We start from the raw sequence: 21,652 nt of genomic DNA on the forward strand, positions 1-21,652 counted from the left end.
AGAGGTGGTGGAGATGGTGGACATCTTGAAGAGGGCCGACTATGACGGGAAGCATGGACCTTACCCAAATGGCAGAAAGGAAAAGGTAAGTATTCCAGCATTAAGAAAGGGAAAAAAATCATGTCATCAGCTTTGAACTCTGCCAAAACAGACAATTGTACGACACTTCCAAGCAATGTTTCATATTCTTATTTCTTGCCTCAAATATCTGTGTGCTAAGTATACCTTTTTTTATTCACATAGGGGAGAAAAGAATCGGGACGTCAGAGGACACCAGGGACCCACAACCTCCTAAAGAAGAAGGGGAAATCCCAAAACCACAACCTCAGGATGTGGAGAAAATACAAGCCACAGCAGGGACAGACAGGAACTAACGCGTTCCACACTTCAATGTAGTGCTTAGTCATAGCTATGACTAAACACTACATTGAAGAGTGAAACGCGTTAGTGTCTGTCTGTCCCTGCTGTGGCTTGTATTTTTGTTCACAAGAATTTTTAAATAAGAGGCAAAAAAAAGTTTTTTGAGTGTGGCTGTCCAGATCTTCTTCCTGTTTTTGATTGCTATAAGCATTGCCGGCACCTGGGCTTCCAAGCTGGATGAGAAGGTTTGCACTGTCCCTTGACCTATCTGGAGTGGTGATATTTCTCTTTCTACCCTCAGGATGTGGAGGAAGGAGAGGTTTATGAATTGGGCGAAATAGTGAGCACAACAGGTGAGTGTCTGAGACCACAGCTTTGGGTAATAGATGTATGCCGCATATTTCTAATACATGGTGTATTTTATTTATTTTAGTTGATTTGTATGTTGTGGAAGAAGACTTTCATTTCACAAGTGCAAGTGCACAAGTCCTCATAGGGGAGATCATGGTGTGCAATCATTAGTTATAGAAGATCAAGGAAGAAATCAATGATGTGGGAAAAAAAGACTCAAAAACATCATTGATGTTTTAGGCAAAATATAAAACACACCAACACTTTTGAATTTTTTTACTTTTATTATAACTTTTCTAAAAAATGTTGAAAGCCAAATTTTGAAGATGCACACAATGTGTCAACAAGTTCTATCTGCCATCACGGGATATCAAGGTATGCCTTTTGTGGGTGCAACCCCTTCCTCACAACTAAAGTAGTTGAGAGGAAGGGGTTGCACCCCCGAAACACATCTATTGATCCCCCATGATGGGTGCTAGCACATATTGACATTAGGCATGGCATCCCCATTTTGACTCTCAATTTGTGTGCATCTTCACAATTTGGCTTTCACAGGGGTGACATCACCCCCTCTGTTGAAGGCAAGATCAACACAGTTTGGACATACTAATGTCTGATATTGCCTTCAATTTATCAAAGTTGAACTTTGTAAGTTCCTGAGTTGTGTATTTTATGCTTTTAAAAACATGCCTGTTTACCACTAAAGAGGATATTTCTACTGTCCAAAAAAAAAAAAAAATGTTATTCAAAAAAATATGTTGGTTTGTTCAAAAACCCTTTTCTAAGCGCACATGTGAATGTGCACAGAGTAAAACATTTTCTATTCAACAATGTGTGGCTTCTTATTTCAATGCTCAATAGCAGTTTTTTGCTTAAGTTGGTGTATACAGTGACAGTGGGGGTTATTTCCTAAAGGTAAATCCACTTTGCACTACAAGTGCACTTTCAAGTGCACTTTTGCAGTGCACTTATAGTGCAAAGTGGATTTTCCTTTATTAAATAACAGCCACAGTGCTTTATAATTTGCATCAATCAGGCCATTTTCTTCACTCCAAAAAATGAATTCAGGGTGCTGAAAATGATGAATATTAGTATCATTAATGCATTACATACATTAACAACAAAAACAAGGTGTGTGTGTAGCAGACCCACAACATAATAGTTAGCTGAAGAAGAGATTGTCACCTCATGTATCCAAGAAATTACGTTTGCACTATTAAAGAAAATGGCCAAAAAAAAAGCACATTGGAGAACCTAGGAGACAGCTAAAAGAAACACAAGCAGTAAATTAAAGAAAATATTTTTTCAGTTTAAAATACAAATTTATTTAAAAACATATAATGTGATGTTAAATGATAAAACTTACACTAATATAGTACTTCTGCTGGATTTGAATGATGGCAGAACAGGTCTCTGGAATAATGATTCCTAGAGCCTGGGGGAGATGCCTGCAGAGAACTTGATGCCCTGCAGACTTCTCCTCATCGCCAAATACCGCAAAGTGGCGACTAGCCTCTAGTCGGGAGGGATGGCTTGCTGCATGCAGGTCTCCTGCTTCGTAATATAAGGCGACAGCAAAGCCAACAGACGGTGAAAAACAGGCCCGTCCTCCGGAGATAATTCCTGAAATCATCAGGATTATTCTCACGGATCTCCCACAACAAAGGCATGTGTGAGAATTGGTCACACTAGAGCAACAAATTCTTTATCCATAAACTTATCCTTGCCCTGTTCATGGACTGGGCTTGGGTCAAAGTAAGAACCCCAACACCAAGCCCCTGCACAGCACGAACACTACGATGACGTACCTGCAACATGGCTTCAAAACGGTCAGCTGGTCAGAACGAACTAACAGTATGCACGGAAAATCAGAAACGCCTGAGAAGAGTGAGCTGAAATTCAGAGACGAGCGGACAAGAACGCACTGAAAATCAAATACGTAATATAAAAATACGCACTAAAAAGCAGATGCATGAGGCTGAAAATCGCAAATTGTCTCTCACCAAACTTCTACTAACACGAGATAAACATGAGATTAGCAGAAGGAGCCCAAAGAGTGGCGCACTGGCTATTGAACTTCCTCTTTATAGTGCCGTCGTACGTGTTGTATGTCAGCGCGTTCTTGACGGTCGAAATTTCTGACATTTGTGTGACCGTGTGTATGCAAGACAAGCTTGAGCCAACATCCGTCAGAAATAAATCCCAGGATTTTGTTGTTGGAATGTCCGATCGTGTGTGTACGCAGCATTAGGCTTGTAGAGACAGTGAGGGCAGGGGCAGGAGTTGGTGTAGTGGTGGGTGTGTGGGGGCATGTAAGACTGGGTGGTGACAAGCGGGGGTAGGGTGAGTGGGGGGTTAGTGTGTAGGAGGGGGGGCATCTGCAGTGGTGAGCGTGCAGGGGGGTTGTCGTAAAAGAGTAGTAGTGGTGGGTGAGGGGTTTCCAGGCATGGTGGTTAAAATGGCTGATGTGGTGATGTGGAGGGAGGGTGCTGGCTTGATTGTGGTGAGTTGTGCTTCCAGGATGAGCTGTCAGCTATAGTACCAGATGCAGTCCTCCTGGCTAGAAGTGGTAGTTATGTGGGCTGCCAAGCTGTAGATTAAAATGCCTATGTAAGCTGCAGCAGAAGCCAGGGGTTAGAGAGGTGGTGTGAGCTGATTGGACCAGAAAGTCTACATCCTATTGCAACACAGTCACCTGCTACAGAGACCAGTCTAGATGTGCTTCATGTTGGGTGTGGATGTTGTCCATGGTGCTGGTCTACATTGTTGTTGCTACTGTGCATGTGTTGTAGCAGCACAATGTTATTAGCTACCTTTTGCATTTAGACCTATGAAGAATCCAGAAGCCTTGGCAGTCTGCAGCTGACAATGCACCTCTCTGCCTCTCAGCACCCCTGACACTGTGTTTATGCCAGCTAGCACTTCTGCCAGTCCACCACTACTCCCCACGTCACCTCTGCCTCCCCTTTGTCATCTTTTCAGGGATATACAAAGAGGAGCAGAAGCTTAGCATTGAGTTTGTTGTTCTCTGCATTCTTCTTCCTCCCTCTGGTGACATGACATTCTCCCCAGTGCAAACTGTAGAGACCAGTCAGACCTCTCCTGGGAGTTCTGTGTAAGTTTTGTATGTTTCTGGGGGAAAAGGTAGAAGAGGTGCACACTTCTGGGCTAAAGGGCAGAGGAAATCCAAACACTGAATCTGCTACTACCTCCATTACTAGGGAACCCATCCATTTATTCTTTATTTTACTTTCAAGGTGAATGTTTTATCTGATGCAATCCACTATTTATCACTCCACTCTCCAAAACTATTGGACCTTCTATGTTGTTATGTTGAACATGCACTCTCCATATCAATCTGAATTAATGGCTAAAAAAAACAAAACATTTTACTCATTGCATTCTTCTTTTACAATAAAGATTGTATTAAAGGTTACAAGGGAGCCATTGGCTTGCTAGCTGGGAAACCCTAGTGATTAGGAAAGCTTTTTATATGATCACCTTTTATTCTAGCTGCATATTACTAGTTCAGGAGCCCAAGACTGGGTGTCTTTGACATTTTGTTTAGAATTGTAAATAGTGCCTGGTTTTATAGTGTTCTCAATAACTGACAAATCATTTGATCTGTGTAGTCGCCAGCAACCTTTTTACTAAATTCACGATGGGAAAAGGAGATTATAGGATACAGCAGTAAGCAGTTTTCTGATCAGATCCAGTGAAACTTGTTCATTCTGTGTTTAGATCTATATCAGAACTCTTTATCAGACTGCATTACATGCTAGGGATAATAGCTGTCCGAATCATGATGTTCTGGTTTTGCTAAAGCCTATTTACACTGTACTCCTTGTTCAATACTGGCATTAACTATATCTAAACCCCAAAACAAAAAATGTATATTTTTCTGCTTACTGTACTTGCTGGAAATACAATCCTTCACTAGCTTGAAAAAAGAAAAAGTATGTAGCCACTACATCTAAGGGGTGGTAAACTGCAATATATTATCATTTTTGTTTGCTTTTCCCTTAAAATGATATGTGCAGCCTGTTGAATCCCCCTTAATTTTTTTTTTAAGATTAGTCATAACCTGAATTCTACATTTATTTTCATTTTCTCTTGTTCCAGAACGCTTTAGTATCTTTCAAGGAACTATGTGGCTTAACTTCAACTGCCAACATGAAACAGTGTATCCTTACTGTGTCTGCATGGTTACTAAACAGTGAAAGCCCTCTCAATGTGACGCTCAACCTCCGATCGCAATACCCACTTCTAGAGGCTCATGGACCAGTTCCTGATCTCTTAAAGAAAGTCCTTACATCTTATGAAGTGGTAGGTGTGCACATTTTTAAGAAACCCACCTTTTGTAAATATAATATATATGTTTTTTTACTACTGGTTCATTTTTATTCCAGAAAATTGGTAGAATACCAGCGGCTATGAAAATGTAGTGTGCTTTTTTACCAATGGCAAATAATGGTATATTTTGAAGATATGATGATATATATATATATATATATATATATATAACGACTAAAACCTAATTTATTTCACAATATAATTTTTGGCATCCAAAAAACTATTGTGCACTATTGGGGTACCATCCTTGTGTAGACCCGAGGGGGATCTCTAATTAGTCTATGCACATTGTAGCACATAATGCATTATATAATTATAATCTTAGATAACAAACTTAAAGGCAACACTAATGGTTCTAACTTATCTAAATGATTGCCTGGAATCTGTAGCAACATGATCGATTTACTAAAACTGGAGAATAGGTAGCCAAACAGCTTATAGCTTCAGCTTGTTCCATTAAGCTTTTACAAAAAAAAACTTAAAAACGATTGGCTACAATGCATAACTGCACCCGATTTTGCACTCTCCAGTTTTAGTAAATCGACCCCAATATGTATTCAGATATTTCATGGCAGGTTTGTGCCATGGTAATTCAGGTATGTCATCTGACAATAGTTTTTTTGTTTGGCTTGCCTATGTTCTACTGTTTGACATCCCTGGAAATACCAGGATTATGATATTTTCACTCCTGATTTGGTAACTGAAATGCTATCTGTATCTGCCAAAGTTCAAGCCATTTACAGCCAGCTCAAATCACATTCAATGTTCCCTCAAATTCACGTCTGTCCAGGGCAAGCGTGCCTGCTCTTAGTATGCTTTATCAAGGTTTATGACACAATTTTACAGCATCCTTGAGGGTCTTGGAATCCTGGGGCAGTATAAAATGGACTTTTCCACATTTCTTGTGTGTGATTTATTTAACATTCCTGGAAGTGTTGGATCCTTCAGAAAATGGCATTGTTCAGAATAGAAAAGAAAGAAAAATGTTTGAAAGATTGACAGAAGAAATATGCAAAGGGATTATTATTACCTCCTGCTGAAAGTGTTTGAAATTAAATTGGAGGTCTGGTGCCAGGGTCTATTGAAAGCTAAAACTTCAAGCGCCATAAAATCAACTGTCATTGCTTAATAATGTCTTTGAGGATTAAAATATAAAAAGACATGCACAATGCAGCTTTCCATGCTGTAATACTTGCTTAGATGAAAAATGCCATGGCATGGGAGAGAAACGATGATGCCACAACCTAGGTTTTCTCTTTGGGCTTACATATGAAACCAGCATACTTTTTGGGTTGCTCTGGTACTGGGGGTCGGAAACTGTACTCCTCTCCCTCTCCCCACTACTTGAAGCCAGTGTGCTGTGCAGGAGGCAAACGTCAGTTGTTGGACAAATGTAATGGCTGTGCAGTCCCTCTTTTTTACATGCTTGCTGGAATATGCTGGCTAATTGACGTGCTTCATTTTAGCCCTACATTATAAGGAGGTTACCCATAAAAAGTCTTGCAGCTGCTCCAAGGCCTAACAGAGACTCTTCAGATTAACTGTAGGGAAGAAAATAAATGCCATTATGGCATCACAAAGTAGGTTGATATTCAGAAGTTAGAGCCTTATTAAATCAGGGGTGCTCAAACTTTTAAAGAGCGAGGGCAACCTTGCTTCTTATTTAGCCTCTGAAGAAGAAGCAAGGTTGCTTTGAAACATGTTTCTGTTTGAGCTCTTGTGCTTACCAGTGATGTCAGGTGGCTTTCTGTCCCGGGTTCCAGTCTCCATCAAATTGTTGCACACCAGTAACAGTGGCATCCAGTCCTAACAGTGCTCCTCATCCGCATGCCGGTGGTCAAGGAAGGGGTTCCTGGCTGCCATTCTGGGTGTTCCTAGTCATGAGGCCCCCTAGTCTGTCTCACTTAGCTTCACCAATTGTGAGTGTATACATTACCTTTTTAATAAATCTCTTTTCAATACATGCTACGCAATGAAGTTTGCACTTTTTTCCCTTCCTTCTTGTTATCTCTTCAGAAACGTCATGATAAAGAGAGACAATTTCTGATTGGGTTGATATAGTTACATAGTTAGTCAGGTTGAAAAAAATTCCATCTCGTTCAACCAATAGAAACCCCAAATAGAACTCTATACTCACACAGGTAATCACGAGGAAGACAAAAACCCTATAAAACATGGTCCAATTTATTTCAGTGGGAGAAAAGATGAATTTCTGCCTGATACTCCAAAAAGCAAGATGATAATCACTGGATCAACAGTCTGTTATTACCCATATACAGTATGTTAATATCCAGTTATATTTTGTGTACTTAGGAATAGATTCAGCTTTTTTAAAACAATCTGCTGAGCTGGTGAGAACTAGTTCTTAAGGGAGTCTATTCCATTTTTACAGCTCCTACTGTAAAGAAGCCTTTCCATATGTGGAGGTTTAAATTCTTTTCCTCCGCATGTAAAGAGTGCCCCCCTCCCCCTTTTCCTCTGTGATGACCTTAAAGTGAATAACTCTACACCTAGTTCACCATATGGACCAATTATGTATTTGTACATGCTGATCATATCCCTCTTAATCTCTCCTCAAGAGAAAATAAATTCAGTTCCTTAAATCTTTCCTTATACCTGAGCTCCTCCATGCCTCTTATCAGTTTGGTTGACCTTCTCTGCACTTTCTACAGTTCCCCGATATCCTTTTTGTAAACTGGTGCCCAAAACTGAACTGCATATTCCAGATGAGGTCTTACTAATGATTTGTACAGGGGCAAAATTATATTTCTCTCTCTGTAGTCCATACCTCTCTTAAATTGGAAGTGTCCTCTGTTGAAGCTTACCTATAGGTAGTGAAAATGTATCCTAAATGTGCACCATTTAGGAGATATTTACATTACATGCAGCCAGTGACATGGGTGCTGTTCCTTCCAAGCCCCGTGAGTGACGTCACCACAGCTCCTGCCAATCACAGTGCCGGAGCCCGCGAATCCGAAGGTAACTCTGGGAAAGTGGTGTGCGGGGTATTACATTATGAGCTAGTATGCAATGCATACTAGCTCATTATGCCTTTGTCTTGCAGGGTGTTTTTTTTTTCCGGACTATGCAACCTCTTCAATACAAAGGATTTTGCTTGCTTTAGAAACCGCAGCTTGGCATTGCATGCTATTATTAAATGTATGCTCTAGCAGAACACCCAGATCCTTCTCCACCATCGATTCCCCCAGTTGTACTGGGTTACCCCACATTGTATGTTTCCGAATAACTAAGGATGGGATATGAAGTGCCCAGGCTCAGCGTGGACAGTGTATACACACAACATTCGGATGCCTCTCACACTCTATGTACATTGTGGATACGTGGGATACAGCTCACCCTTTGATGTGCTACATATTGATTTTGTGAAAACAGCCTTTTGTCTTCTGGCACACAGTATGTACTTTGCTCTTTACATTCTTCACAAAAGAATGCATCGTATTTATTAGTTTGAAAGCACAGCAAACATCTCTTCCCAATGAAGGTCGCTTTGTATATGAATAGGGGTGGAGGGACTGCCATAGCCAATGCGTTGTGATAAATAAAACACTTCACTGCCCTCCTAACACACGGAACATACATTGTATGATGCTAAGAGAGTCATACATTCATGGCAATGCACAGACTGCCTTGAACACAGCATACTAGTATAAAATTAGCAGACTGTGTGTGTGTGGGAGTTCTGTCTATTCCTGTTCTAAACACTTTCTTTGCTTCTACTAAAAGAGGTAATTGGGGTCGTCATAACATTACAATGCCTGACCTGAAGCTACATGGAAGAACTGAGCTTTTTGCCAATTCCTATCTAGCAGGAATAGAGTATGGCCTCCAACAGTGGCACACTACACTGAGAACAGTATGTGTACTGAAAACAGCTGATGTGCACAAAGCGACCAAACAATTTTCCCTTTGCTGAAGTCAGATCACTGAGAAATTAATTCTGACTTCAGCCGGCCGTAGATGGAGTAATTTTATTTTCTGCAACCACGGGTAGTGTTCATGGGGGAAGCCATCCCTGCCAGGAGAACACATTGATTACTGCTAGCCACAATAGCCACTACCAATAGTAGCATGTAAAATCAGACATGCTGGTTGTACCCAAGTTGATCGATCAATCAACTTGGGTACATTCATCCTGGCCATACATAGTTCGAATTTTGCCTGGTCCCTGCTCAACCGGTCAATATTTGAACCATCTATGGCTGGAATTAGTAAAGCGCTCCAAGAGAAAGCAAGAATAAAGAGAACGATAAAATGTTACTAAGCATATATATTTTTTAAACTATTTCCTAGTATCTTCCTTATTGTTAAAGCTGAACTCTGGAAACAAGAAGCGGTTCTAAAGTCTAAATGTTTTTAAAACAACATGTAAAAATGGCAATATCTTAAAAAAAAACCTCAAAGTCCTTTTATAATACTGCAGCAGCGCTTCCCAAACACTGTCCAATATAAAAGATATGAACTGATAAGAAAGATGCGTTTTATCGCTGTGATGAAAAGCTTCCACCAAGGATCACCCTGTGCGATGAAATCACCATCCACCAGATGTCAGTATACCATTTCAATAGGGCTCCTTTTGCTCTTCACAAACCAGCTTTGTCTGTGTTTCCCAGGCAGAAAGTCTGCCTGGGAAACACCCGCTTAAGCCTAGTACACAGTACTAGCTTAAGCAGGTTAAATAGAAAAAAAAAACTGTCAGCTCTGTTAGGAGCTGCTGTACTCACTATGCAAAGTAAGTGCAGCGATCTCCCCCACTGAGCTGTTGTGTTCTAAGAGTAGGATGGCCCCACCACCAGAACAATCCGATCAGCGCTCTCCTCCATTGGCTGAGCTCCCTGGTTTGAGAGTCGATGCTGGTTTTACAGAATGCTCGTCCAACAGAAGCCGGCCAACCCCCCGGCTTCTGTCGGACAGACCAACATGCACATGGGCCGTTTTCCTTTTGAACTGGCAAATATCTCCCGACATTTTGCCAATGTGTACCCGGCTTTAGGGCGAACACAGGAACAGGCAGGATCAACCAGGCATTTTACAGCTTAGAGAGGGACAAATTACATAGCACAAACACTATGCTGTATATCCTGCTTTAAGGGAACAGGGTTACAACCACTTTAAGCATTGCATGAAGCTGTGTGAGACTGTTTAGCTGGTATTTCAGAGTTGAGGCACATGTATAGGATAGAGCAGTAGGGACCAGTTTGCTAGAAAGAGGACTATGCCCCCTGCCATTCCAAGGGAGCCGTGCATAGTGTTCAGTATATGTAATAATATTGGACCTTTTCAGAATTGCTAACATACTGCAAGTGATGGTCTAAACTCTGGACATGCTATTGATGTGGCTGTATACTAAAGATATACAGCAGGAGACAATTAAAGACTGGGGACATGTTATGTAGAAGTGCTAGAGACCAATTGTCATTGCAGCCCCTCTGCAGCTTCCACTGCTGGCTTATAGAATCCCAGAACTGCACGATAAGTAGTACCAAGGGGGCTACATCTGACCCTTGGACGGCAAGTTGGGCACCAGGGAGATTGTGGCCCACAAAGACGTAATTGTATATATGTGGACTGATTCTTCAGACTAAACCAAGCAAACAATTATTAGAAATACTGAAATTAAACCAATATGCATTCCAATAAATATAGACTTTTCTTCTCAGGCAGCAGACCTTTTACTGCTTAAACTCCTTTTTTCTTTGAATTCAGTTTGAATAGTAACTGTCCCCCTGATGGTTAGGTTGATGTGTGGGCTAGTTTGGCTGTTGGTCGTCCTGTGAAGGTATTTCCTCCACCGCCATATGGATCCTCACACATTACTGCTCTTTTTCTGAAGCGTCCCAATTGCAGATTAGAGAAAAATGCAAAGAAGAAAATAAGTTTCATGACTCATTCCTAATATACATAAGAGTGCAGGCATGTTCAGCTGTATTTTTATTCGGAATTACATAACTGGTAGACTGCAGAGATTTAGTGGAAGCTTGATGAGAGAAATAAGGGGGCAGACATTTAGTGTATAAAGTACCTCTGCGCCAACCACCTTGACAAGGGGAATAGAGGGATGCTGCAAACACTGAAGGGAGCTTCACCTACTCCCTAAGCAATATCGATTAAGTGGTTTTAGTGTTGCGCAAATGGGGGAATACAAGAAAGGAGGGGAGAGGGGGGGGGAGGAAAGGGGGGAGAAAGAGAGGGAAGGAGAAAAGAAAAAGGGGAAGGGGAAGAAAGGGCAGGGAGGGGGGAAGGGGAACAGATGAGTATGCAGGTAAAGGATAAAAGGGTAAAGGTCAAAAAGTGCTAGTGTAAAATTATATGTGTCTGGGTGTGCACAAATCCTTGTTCGGTACGTGCTAAACTAGAATAAATGTTAGAGAGTGGCAATCAAATATAGATTCTGATAGAGTGCCATACAAATAAAAACTCACAGTAATGGATGAATGCCTGAAACAATAGACATACAAATCGTGGGTGCTGTGCAAAACTGCAATAAAATATGCTGACAATAAATGAATATATAACTTAAGGTGATAGTCCAAAATATATGACTAAAAGTGTACAGTGAGAATAATCACATAAGCACAATCCCATGTGACATGCCAAGTGGGAAAAAACACAGATATCAATCAATCCAATATAACAAAATGCATGTTCCATGCGGTGTTTATAAAGTGCCAAGTGAAAAAATACAGATAACAATCAATCCAATATAACAAAATGCATGTTCCATGCGGTGTTTATAAAGTAAGGGGGTTTGTAGGTCGCGCTATGGATAGTGGTTTGGGTAAGAGCAGCCCCTATTTAAATTCCTACCCAGTAAGGGAAGGAATAAAATGAAATAGGGAGGGGGGGGGGAAATAGGATTGGCGCTATACCCTTTAAAGGTTGGAGACTAAGGTATACAATTAGCAAGAAATTTCCAGCAGGCTGGATAATAAAATAAAAGTAAAATAGATGTATGTGTTAATAAGTGTCAACAATTATTGTGTCCTTTAGAGACCATAAGTGTCATAACATATCCTAAATGCATAAATCATTAAACAATTGTAACAGCATAAAATTATATAAAGTGCAAGGTGCTAGTGAATAAATTCTGGTAATTGTGACAAACCTATATAAATGAAAAGTAAAGCTTAGTATATAGAAGAAATATGTATACAAAATATATATATATAAATATAAAAATAAAAATAAAGAATCGATTTATCTGTTACACGTATCAAGTCCTCACGTAGTGTAACTGTGATGAAAGGTACATATTACATAAGTGGAAAGATACAAAAAGGTGAAAAAATGTGGTAAAATTTAGCAGTAAAAAAAGCAAAAAATGGAAATTCGAATGATAATTGAAAATATTAAAAAGTTTAAAAGTAGTAAAGAGTGTCCCTCAAAAAGGTGATTATAAATTAGTGGGGTGTCCACTGCGAGTGAAAGTGAAGTAAAGGGTGGAGGAAATTTCAGTTGTTGTTCCCGGTGCTCTGTGGCTATTTTTATGCAGTTGCTCTCACCAGAGTTAAGGCCCCTTCCGGGGTGGATCAACCTTCACAGTATCAGCCACTGTGTAGCTCTCTGGCTGGCCTCTGTTGCAGTTCCGGGAAACCTTCGTTCCTCCGTTCTTATGCCGTGTTAGGTTATATGTAATGAATAAGAGGCATATCCATGGTGCAGTACGTCTTATAAAACTTCGTATTTATTGTATAGGCAAAAATATTACTCACAAACATCCGTTCATATGCTTATATTGAGAAGGAAAGATTCCGTTCGGCTAGCACGCTTTCTGAGTTAGTAGTGTATGCTTCGTGGCCACGCCCTACGCGTTTCGTCATCAAAGACGTCCTCTGGAGCGGCCATTTGCATACACCTTTTCCCATTTATAGGGTGTAGTGTGTCACCACGCATGTGCGGATAATCCCGCGGCCATTTTAATTGAGGGAATGCCCTTTGTTGGTTTTATACTGAAAATTTAAACTGAAAATTTAAACCACGCATGTGCGGGTAATCCCGTGGCCATTTTACTTGAGGGGATGCCCTCTGAAGGTGTAAACATAAATGTAAAAGTATGTATTGCCGGGACACACTATTCCCTAATGTATAAGGGAAAATTAACATTCCAAATATTGCATATAGTTTAAAAACAAAAACAAAAAACAAAAACAAACTCCAATTATGTGAAATTAATTAAAACGAAGCGAGACCAATTTAAAATGTACATAATTTAAGTATAACAACACAAGGAAGTAGAAAGAATAATAAAAAAACACTGGCCCATTTTGAAAGTAGACGACACTCTGAAACAATTTTTACCCAATAATCCCTCTTTTATCTACAGAAAAGCTCCTAACTTAAGAAATAAACTGGTCAAAAACACAATTGACCCACCAAGAGAAATAAAGATTGCAAAACACTTGAAAGGATTTTTCAAGTGCGGTCAATGTTTCCCCTCTGTAAAAGTAGAAAAACTAATAGGAAAACCACCACTTTCACCTCTACCACCAATGGTAGGACTTTCCCCATAAAAGAACTTATTTCCTGCAGAAGCACCCACGTCACATATGTTATAGAATGCCCCTGCCGCAAGCAATATGTGGGAAGAACCACGCGAGAACTACACGAAAGAATTAGGGAACACATTACTAACATTAAGAATGGATTTGACAAACATAGTGTCTCACGGCATTTCAGAGACTATCACAATAAGGATCCCAGACAAATGATTTTTTACGCAATCGACAAAATCAAAGGTCATTGGAGGGGTGAAGACAAAACTATAAAAGTCTCACAGAATGAAACTAGATGGATTTTTAACATGGAAACTTTACATCCTGCAGGAATGAATATCGATTTAGATCTTAATTGCTTTTTAACTAATTTTTAATGTTTAATTACTTGATTTTCTATACAGGTCGAATGTAATACATTCAACCATAAATCTTAGAACACCTGCATTTTTTAACTGTTAATTTTACTAAAGGTATATTCATTCCCACTATATCCATCTTTAAGTTTACCCCCACCCTGGACCTATTTCATCCACTTTACAAACGGGTCGAATGTTATTCATTCAAAGTTCCCAATAAAGAATAAAAAATAATCCACAAAAGCATAGTCCATCCTCCTTCTCTTCAAACTATCCCCTTAACGTAACAAATAAGTACTAAGTACACACCATTTTGGTGTTTGGTTCCTTTCAATATTTTCTCCTAACCTACTTTTTAACCTACTTCTTAATACAGTATTACTATTATTATTATTATCACATACATTTCCCTCTTTTTTATACTCTTTTTATATATATTTTATATATATATATTTTTGATATTATATTTTCATATTTTTTACCAATTATAATTTTTACCAATTATATTTTTCCAGTCTATTATATCTTATTTTCTCCAGTTCTAATATTTTTAGCCCATTAAAGATTTTTTACTCTTCTCCCACAATCTTAATATTCACATAACCTCCTCCAGTAACAAACACACACTTTTGGTAGAATATCTCTAATATTTTTAATATTAATAATTTTAATACATATCGGTATCATAACATTGAGGTTTTTTTGTTATACTTAAATTATGTACATTTTAAATTGGTCTCGCTTCGTTTTAATTAATTTCACATAATTGGAGTTTGTTTTTGTTTTTTGTTTTTGTTTTTAAACTATATGCAATATTTGGAATGTTAATTTTCCCTTATACATTAGGGAATAGTGTGTCCCGGCAATACATACTTTTACATTTATGTTTACACCTTCAGAGGGCATCCCCTCAAGTAAAATGGCCACGGGATTACCCGCACATGCGTGGTTTAAATTTTCAGTTTAAATTTTCAGTATAAAACCAACAGAGGGCATTCCCTCAATTAAAATGGCCGCGGGATTATCCGCACATGCGTGGTGACACACTACACCCTATAAATGGGAAAAGGTGTATGCAAATGGCCGCTCCAGAGGACGTCTTTGATGACGAAACGCGTAGGGCGTGGCCACGAAGCATACACTACTAACTCAGAAAGCGTGCTAGCCGAACGGAATCTTTCCTTCTCAATATAAGCATATGAACGGATGTTTGTGAGTAATATTTTTGCCTATACAATAAATACGAAGTTTTATAAGACGTACTGCACCATGGATATGCCTCTTATTCATTACATATAACCTAACACGGCATAAGAACGGAGGAACGAAGGTTTCCCGGAACTGCAACAGAGGCCAGCCAGAGAGCTACACAGTGGCTGATACTGTGAAGGTTGATCCACCCCGGAAGGGGCCTTAACTCTGGTGAGAGCAACTGCATAAAAATAGCCACAGAGCACCGGGAACAACAACTGAAATTTCCTCCACCCTTTACTTCACTTTCACTCGCAGTGGACACCCCACTAATTTATAATCACCTTTTTGAGGGACACTCTTTACTACTTTTAAACTTTTTAATATTTTCAATTATCATTCGAATTTCCATTTTTTGCTTTTTTTACTGCTAAATTTTACCACATTTTTTCACCTTTTTGTATCTTTCCACTTATGTAATATGTACCTTTCATCACAGTTACACTACGTGAGGACTTGATACGTGTAACAGATAAATCGATTCTTTATTTTTATTTTTATATTTATATATATATATTTTGTATACATATTTCTTCTATATACTAAGCTTTACTTTTCATTTATATAGGTTTGTCACAATTACCAGAATTTATTCACTAGCACCTTGCACTTTATATAATTTTATGCTGTTACAATTGTTTAATGATTTATGCATTTAGGATATGTTATGACACTTATGGTGTTTATAAAGTGCAAATAGTGCTAGCAGCAAAAAAACGTTACAACACAGGTGAAATGATAAACACATAAAAATAAGGTGCTGGTAATCAGTCTGGGATATTCAGTCCTGTGGACGTGCTGTGTTCTAAGGGGAAGCACTAGCTTTGAACTTCAGTGATCCATGCAGGCATACATGTGCAGTGACTTAATCCTCCTATTTATCCAATACGTGGATGGATGTGCCCTTACCTCACGGCTGTGAGGTTACAGCCTTAATAGTATAGGTGGGTAACTGGCTCCTGTTCCTGGGATAGGTATGCCTCACGGATGTGAGGTTACAGCCTTAATAGTATAGGTGGGTAACTGCCTCCTGTTCCTGGGATAGGTATGCCTCACAAGATAAAGAGATAATGTCCCATAGTGTAGTAGTTTCAACCAATTGAATTTTATTTAAGTATAGTGACAGGGTACTCACATTCTGAGTGAATAAAAACTGCAGTAATAGAGCAACAAGCAGAGTAACGAACGGTGCGTTCCAATGTCCTTCCTAGTGTCTCTCTCACTTCCTTCCTTGCGCATTCGTCACCGTCACGTGACTTCTTCAGGGAAATGAATAGAGAGAAATGAGTTGTGTTTTTATGCTGATCGTTCGTACTTATGGTGGCCATTTTCTTGTAGACCGGAAGAGGAAGTTCCATGGCGGCCATTTTTGGTAAGGTTTGTCGCCGGAAATATACCAGCATTCATTGAATTGGAGGTATATCAAGCTAAATTACACCAAGCTCCGGTTAGAGGGAGAGTGACACCAGGGGACTACTCAGCACCTTGAAATATATCGCTGGGCTCATATAAAGTGCAGTGAAATACAATATTATATAAAAATACCCTTTTAAATATGTGGAAATGAAAAATATAAAAAATAGTATGCCGCACCAAGGTATATATAAAAACTATAAAATATAATGAGAGAGGAAAAAGTATATTTGTATCGATATGCGTGCCTAAAAATTAGAAATATATTAAAATATAGAAGCTATATTAAATAAAAACTAGATTTGTGTATGTAAAATAGAGCATAGGAATAATATAACACGCCAGGGTGAATTGAGAGAGGAGAGTATAAATAAATTTACGTCAATGTGCACTTATATAAATATAAAATCTGTCGGTTATGTTAGGGGGAGAGAGTGTAAATGTGTTTGTACATCGGTGTACACATAATTAAAGGAGGAGAGGTTTATCCGAATTAATTATTACTTATAAAAATATTAATAAATATAAAAATGTAAAAAATATATAATGACTTTAAAAATTAGATAAAGCACTCATAAGAGGCAAAAATGATTACAATTTAGTGGGAGGAGTCTAATGAAAAAACATGTATGTATTAAAAATCGCTGATGAAACAGTTCAGGTCAAACTCTATATTTAACCCTTGAGGGGCAAAAGTGTCTAAGGTAAAAATCCACTTCGATTCCAATTGGCTTAATGTTCTGACTTTGTGTCCTCCGCGCCAATGTTTGGTGTAAGGTTCTATGCCCCAAAATTTTAGTTGGGATGGGTCTTTGTTGTGGACAGCAGCAAAGTGCCTGGATACACTGTGCTTGTCGAAGCCTTTTGAGATGTTCTTTACATGTTCCTTCAGACGAACTCTAAGGGGTCTTTTTGTGCGGCCCACGTACTGGAGGCCGCAATTGCACTCCAGTGCGTAGACCGCTCCCTCAGTGTTGCAACTTATAAAATCTCTTATCTCATATGTGTTTCCAGTAGTTGTAGATGTGAACTCCTTTCGTTTCTTATTCTGGCATCCCGTTTTTAAACAAGCATAACATCTTCTACAAGGAAAGAAACCTTTTCCAGTAAAGAATGAAAAGTTATTTTTAGGGGGATCCGGGACATTTTTTACTAGCTTGTCTCGAATAGTCGGAGCTCGCCTATATATAAATTTGGGTTTTGAAGGGAGTATCTGTTGTAGCTGTTGGTCTGCTAGTAAGATATTCCAATTTCGTCTGATGATTTTCTCCACTTCTTTAAATTGGGAACTATAGTCGAGGATAATTGGTACTACATCGTCTTTAGGTATATGTTTCGGTTTATCTTCTAGTAGTGTTTTTCGGTCTATCTCTGCAACTTCCATGATCTTTTTATTGATAAATTTATTGTCATATCCTTTTTCCAAGAATTTATCTCTGAGGCCGCGTACACACGCGCGGACTGTTCGCCCAACCTTGTTCGTCAAACAGTTTCGGCAAACAGTCCGCTCAAAATTAGCATGGACGGACATGGCCACACACGACGAACGAACAGTTTGCTGAAACCGTGCGCGATGACGTGAACGGCGCGTACGACGGGACGAAAAATACGACGTCCTATACACTGCATTATAACTTTCGGCGTGTAAATCCTTTCTGAGCATGCGCGGAACTTAGTTTGACGAACAAGCCTACACACGGGCGGACTGTTCGCTGAAACAAGGTTTCAGCGGACAGTTTTTCGGAAATTCCGTAAAACCTTGTTCGTCAAACTGTCCGCTGAAACTGTCCGCTGAAAGCCCACACACGAGCGGACTGTCCGCCCAAACACTGTTCAGCGGACAAAGTTGGGCGAACAGTCCGCCCGTGTGTACGCGGCCTCAGGGTTTCTGCTTGTACTTTGAAAATTTGATCGTCAGTGCAGTTCCACTTTATTCGCATTAATTGTCCTTTGGGTATATTGAACAGCCAGTTGTTATGATGGCAACTTCCTATTGGAAGGTAGCTGTTCCTGTCTACCTCTTTAAAGTGTGTTTGGGAGGAAATTTTGTTGTCCTTCTGTATAATTTCTAAATCTAGAAATTTGATATTCTTATCGCTGATCTCCCATGTTAATTGGATATTTCTGTTATTGGTATTCAGGCCTACTAGGAAGTTGATGAGTGGTTCCTTCTTACCCTTCCATATTATTATTATGTCATCAATATACCTCTTGTATAGATGTAAGTCTTCTGGGATGTTTTTTAGTGCCTCTTCTTCTTCCCATTGCGCCATAAATAGGCCTGCCACACTCGGGGCAAATTTGGCTCCCATAGCCACCCCTGTTTTTTGGAAAAAGTAATTGCGGTTGTACCAAAAATAGCTATTTTTTAAAGTAAAATCCAGGCATTTTATTATATATTTCCTCTGACTACATGGTAAGGTTGTATATTTCCTCAGTCCCCATTTTACTGCCTCACATGCCTGGTGATGTAAAATTACTGTGTATAAAGAAGCTACATCTGCTGTGGCCAAAAGCCACGGTTCTTCATTGACAGGGAGATTGTCTAGTATTTGTAGAATTTGTTTAGTGTCCCTTAAATATGCTTGTGTCTTCTGGACTGCGGGTTGTAAATAAAAGTCGATGTATTGTCCCATGCGTGATGTTAATGAATCTATCCCATTGACTATTGGTCCTGGTGGGGGATTACTCTGGTCTTTATGTATTTTCGGGAATGTATATATAATGGGAGTACGACACGATTCCAGTATGAGATATTTTGCTTCTTTCTTAGTCAAGATTTCCCTTTTAAGACCCAAGTGGACTACTTGTTCTAGTGCCTTTCTGCATCTGAACATAGGGTTACTTGGTAGACGTGTGTATGTGTTTTCATCTTCTAATAATTTTTCCATACTTAAATTATATTGTTCCTTGGAGAGGATCACAATTCCTCCCCCTTTATCCACTGGTCGGATTACCAGGTCTTTTCTTTTTGTTAGTTTCCGAATTCCACTCTTGATGTGTTTGGGGTCTTCTTTCTTTCTGATTTTTAGAGACTTTAATTCATCTGTTACAATTCTCTTAAACACATCGATGTGTTTATTATCTTTTGCTGGTGGATTGAAGGTAGATTTATTCCTCAAGGTACTATGTAGGGTATTGTCATTGGTGTGGGATATTTTGGTTTTGCAAGGGTTACTGACAATGTATTTCTTGATGTTGAGTTTCCTTATATACTTCTGAATGCCTATATATGTCTGAAATTTATCTAAATTTTTTATGGGGGCATATTTGAGACCCTTGTCTAATGTACCAATTTCCTCATGTGTAAGTTGTTTCCCACTAAGATTAAAAATGCCTCCTCCTTTCACTCTCTTTTTCTTTTGTACTCTCTTCCCTCCTCTTCGTCCTCTCTTCTTTCTGGGGTGCGTCTTACGTATCTCATTTCTTTGGCATTTCTTACCGGGTGGTTTTCCCTGCCCCGTTCCAAAAAAGACCTGTCATGTTCTGTGTCTGAGTGTTGTCGTCTGTCGGGTCTATCTTCCTCTGGTCTGTTTAATAGGGGCGCATAATAGTTAAAGGTTCGGATTTGACTCCTCTCGTGCGGTCTATATGAACTATGTGGCTGTGGACCTCTGCTGTCTCCATCTCTTCTCTCATAATTGTGCGTTCGGGTTGGGCTCCTCTCATATGGTCTGTACAGCCCTTGTGTTTGTGGTCCTCTGCCATCTCCATCTCTTCTATCATATTGGTGTTGGTATTCTGGGCTTCTCGCTCTTAGTCTATTTGTATCTTGTGGGCGATCCCTGTTGTGATAGGGTGTCCCCCTGTACGTTTGTGGGTATCTTCTTTCATCTCTCTGTTTGTATGGGGGCCTCTGTTCGTATACAGGTTTTTGTTTATAATTATTCTTCCTAAAGTTTTTCCAAAATGGCTTTTTCCAGCCATTTCTTGGGGTCCGTTCCTGTTGGTATCTTCGTTCGTTATTATACGGTGTATATTGTTGGTAAGTGATATGTCTTTCGTCATATCTTTGATGTTCTGTGGTTTCCCCTCTGTGATTTTGATGGTCATCTTGAGGTAGATGTTGTGTGTCATTTCTGCTTGGTTGGGGGGGGTTAACTCTCACTGTTTTCTCTGGTGTTGAGTACGTAGATATTGGGTCTGCTTGGTTATGCTGGTTCTGCCATTTAAAAGTATGATCCGTTTTAAAATCATTTATGTCCCTGATGTATTTTTTGCTTTTTTTCTGTTGGACTTCTTTATCCCTTTTAGTGAGATCCTTGTTCAATTGTGATGTGAGAGTAAGGAATTCAGCCTTATCCTTCCAGGGTTCCAGGTCCCTTTTAAATTTGAGAGATCAATTCCTCTATTAGTCTCAATTTCTTCTTTTTTCTTTCTAATAGGAAGGCAAGTAATTCTAAGCCTTTCTCATTGAAGAACTTGAACCATTCATTGATGGATTCCTGATCCATGAGTCCATCATTAGGGGTTATGTCCTATAATCAGGAATCCATCAATGAATGGTTCAAGTTCTTCAATGAGAAAGGCTTAGAATTACTTGCCTTCCTATTAGAAAGAAAAAAGAAGAAATTGAGACTAATAGAGGAATTGATCTCTCAAATTTAAAAGGGACCTGGAACCTTGGAAGGATAAGGCTGAATTCCTTACTCTCACATCACAATTGAACAAGGATCTCACTAAAAGGGATAAAGAAGTCCAACAGAAAAAAAGCAAAAAATACATCAGGGACATAAATGATTTTAAAACGGATCATACTTTTAAATGGCAGAACCAGCATAACCAAGCAGACCCAATATCTACGTACTCAACACCAGAGAAAACAGTGAGAGTTAACCCCCCCAACCAAGCAGAAATGACACACAACATCTACCTCAAGATGACCATCAAAATCACAGAGGGGAAACCACAGAACATCAAAGATATGACGAAAGACATATCACTTACCAACAATATACACCGTATAATAACGAAAGAAGATACCAACAGGAACGGACCCCAAGAAATGGCTGGAAAAAGCCATTTTGGAAAAACATTAGGAAGAATAATTATAAA

At 39.3% G+C, this 21,652-nt stretch overlaps 1 protein-coding gene across 1 annotated transcript in view; it reads left to right on the forward strand.

Annotated features, from left to right (window-relative positions):
* The window catches only part of LOC143935594 (inactive phospholipase C-like protein 2), a 303,650-nt gene that overhangs the window by 188,615 nt on the left and 93,383 nt on the right, over positions 1 to 21,652 (forward strand). The window contains exon 3 of the mRNA XM_077459578.1: positions 4,834 to 5,037. Within this exon, the coding sequence (XP_077315704.1) occupies positions 4,834 to 5,037 (204 nt within the window). The remainder of the gene's footprint in view (positions 1 to 4,833; positions 5,038 to 21,652) is intronic.

Source organism: Lithobates pipiens, unplaced genomic scaffold, assembly GCF_037356315.1.
Source record: "Lithobates pipiens isolate NorthernLeopardFrog02 unplaced genomic scaffold, aLitPip1_a1.2 Scaffold_28, whole genome shotgun sequence".
Classification (NCBI taxonomy): Eukaryota; Metazoa; Chordata; class Amphibia; order Anura; family Ranidae; genus Lithobates; species Lithobates pipiens.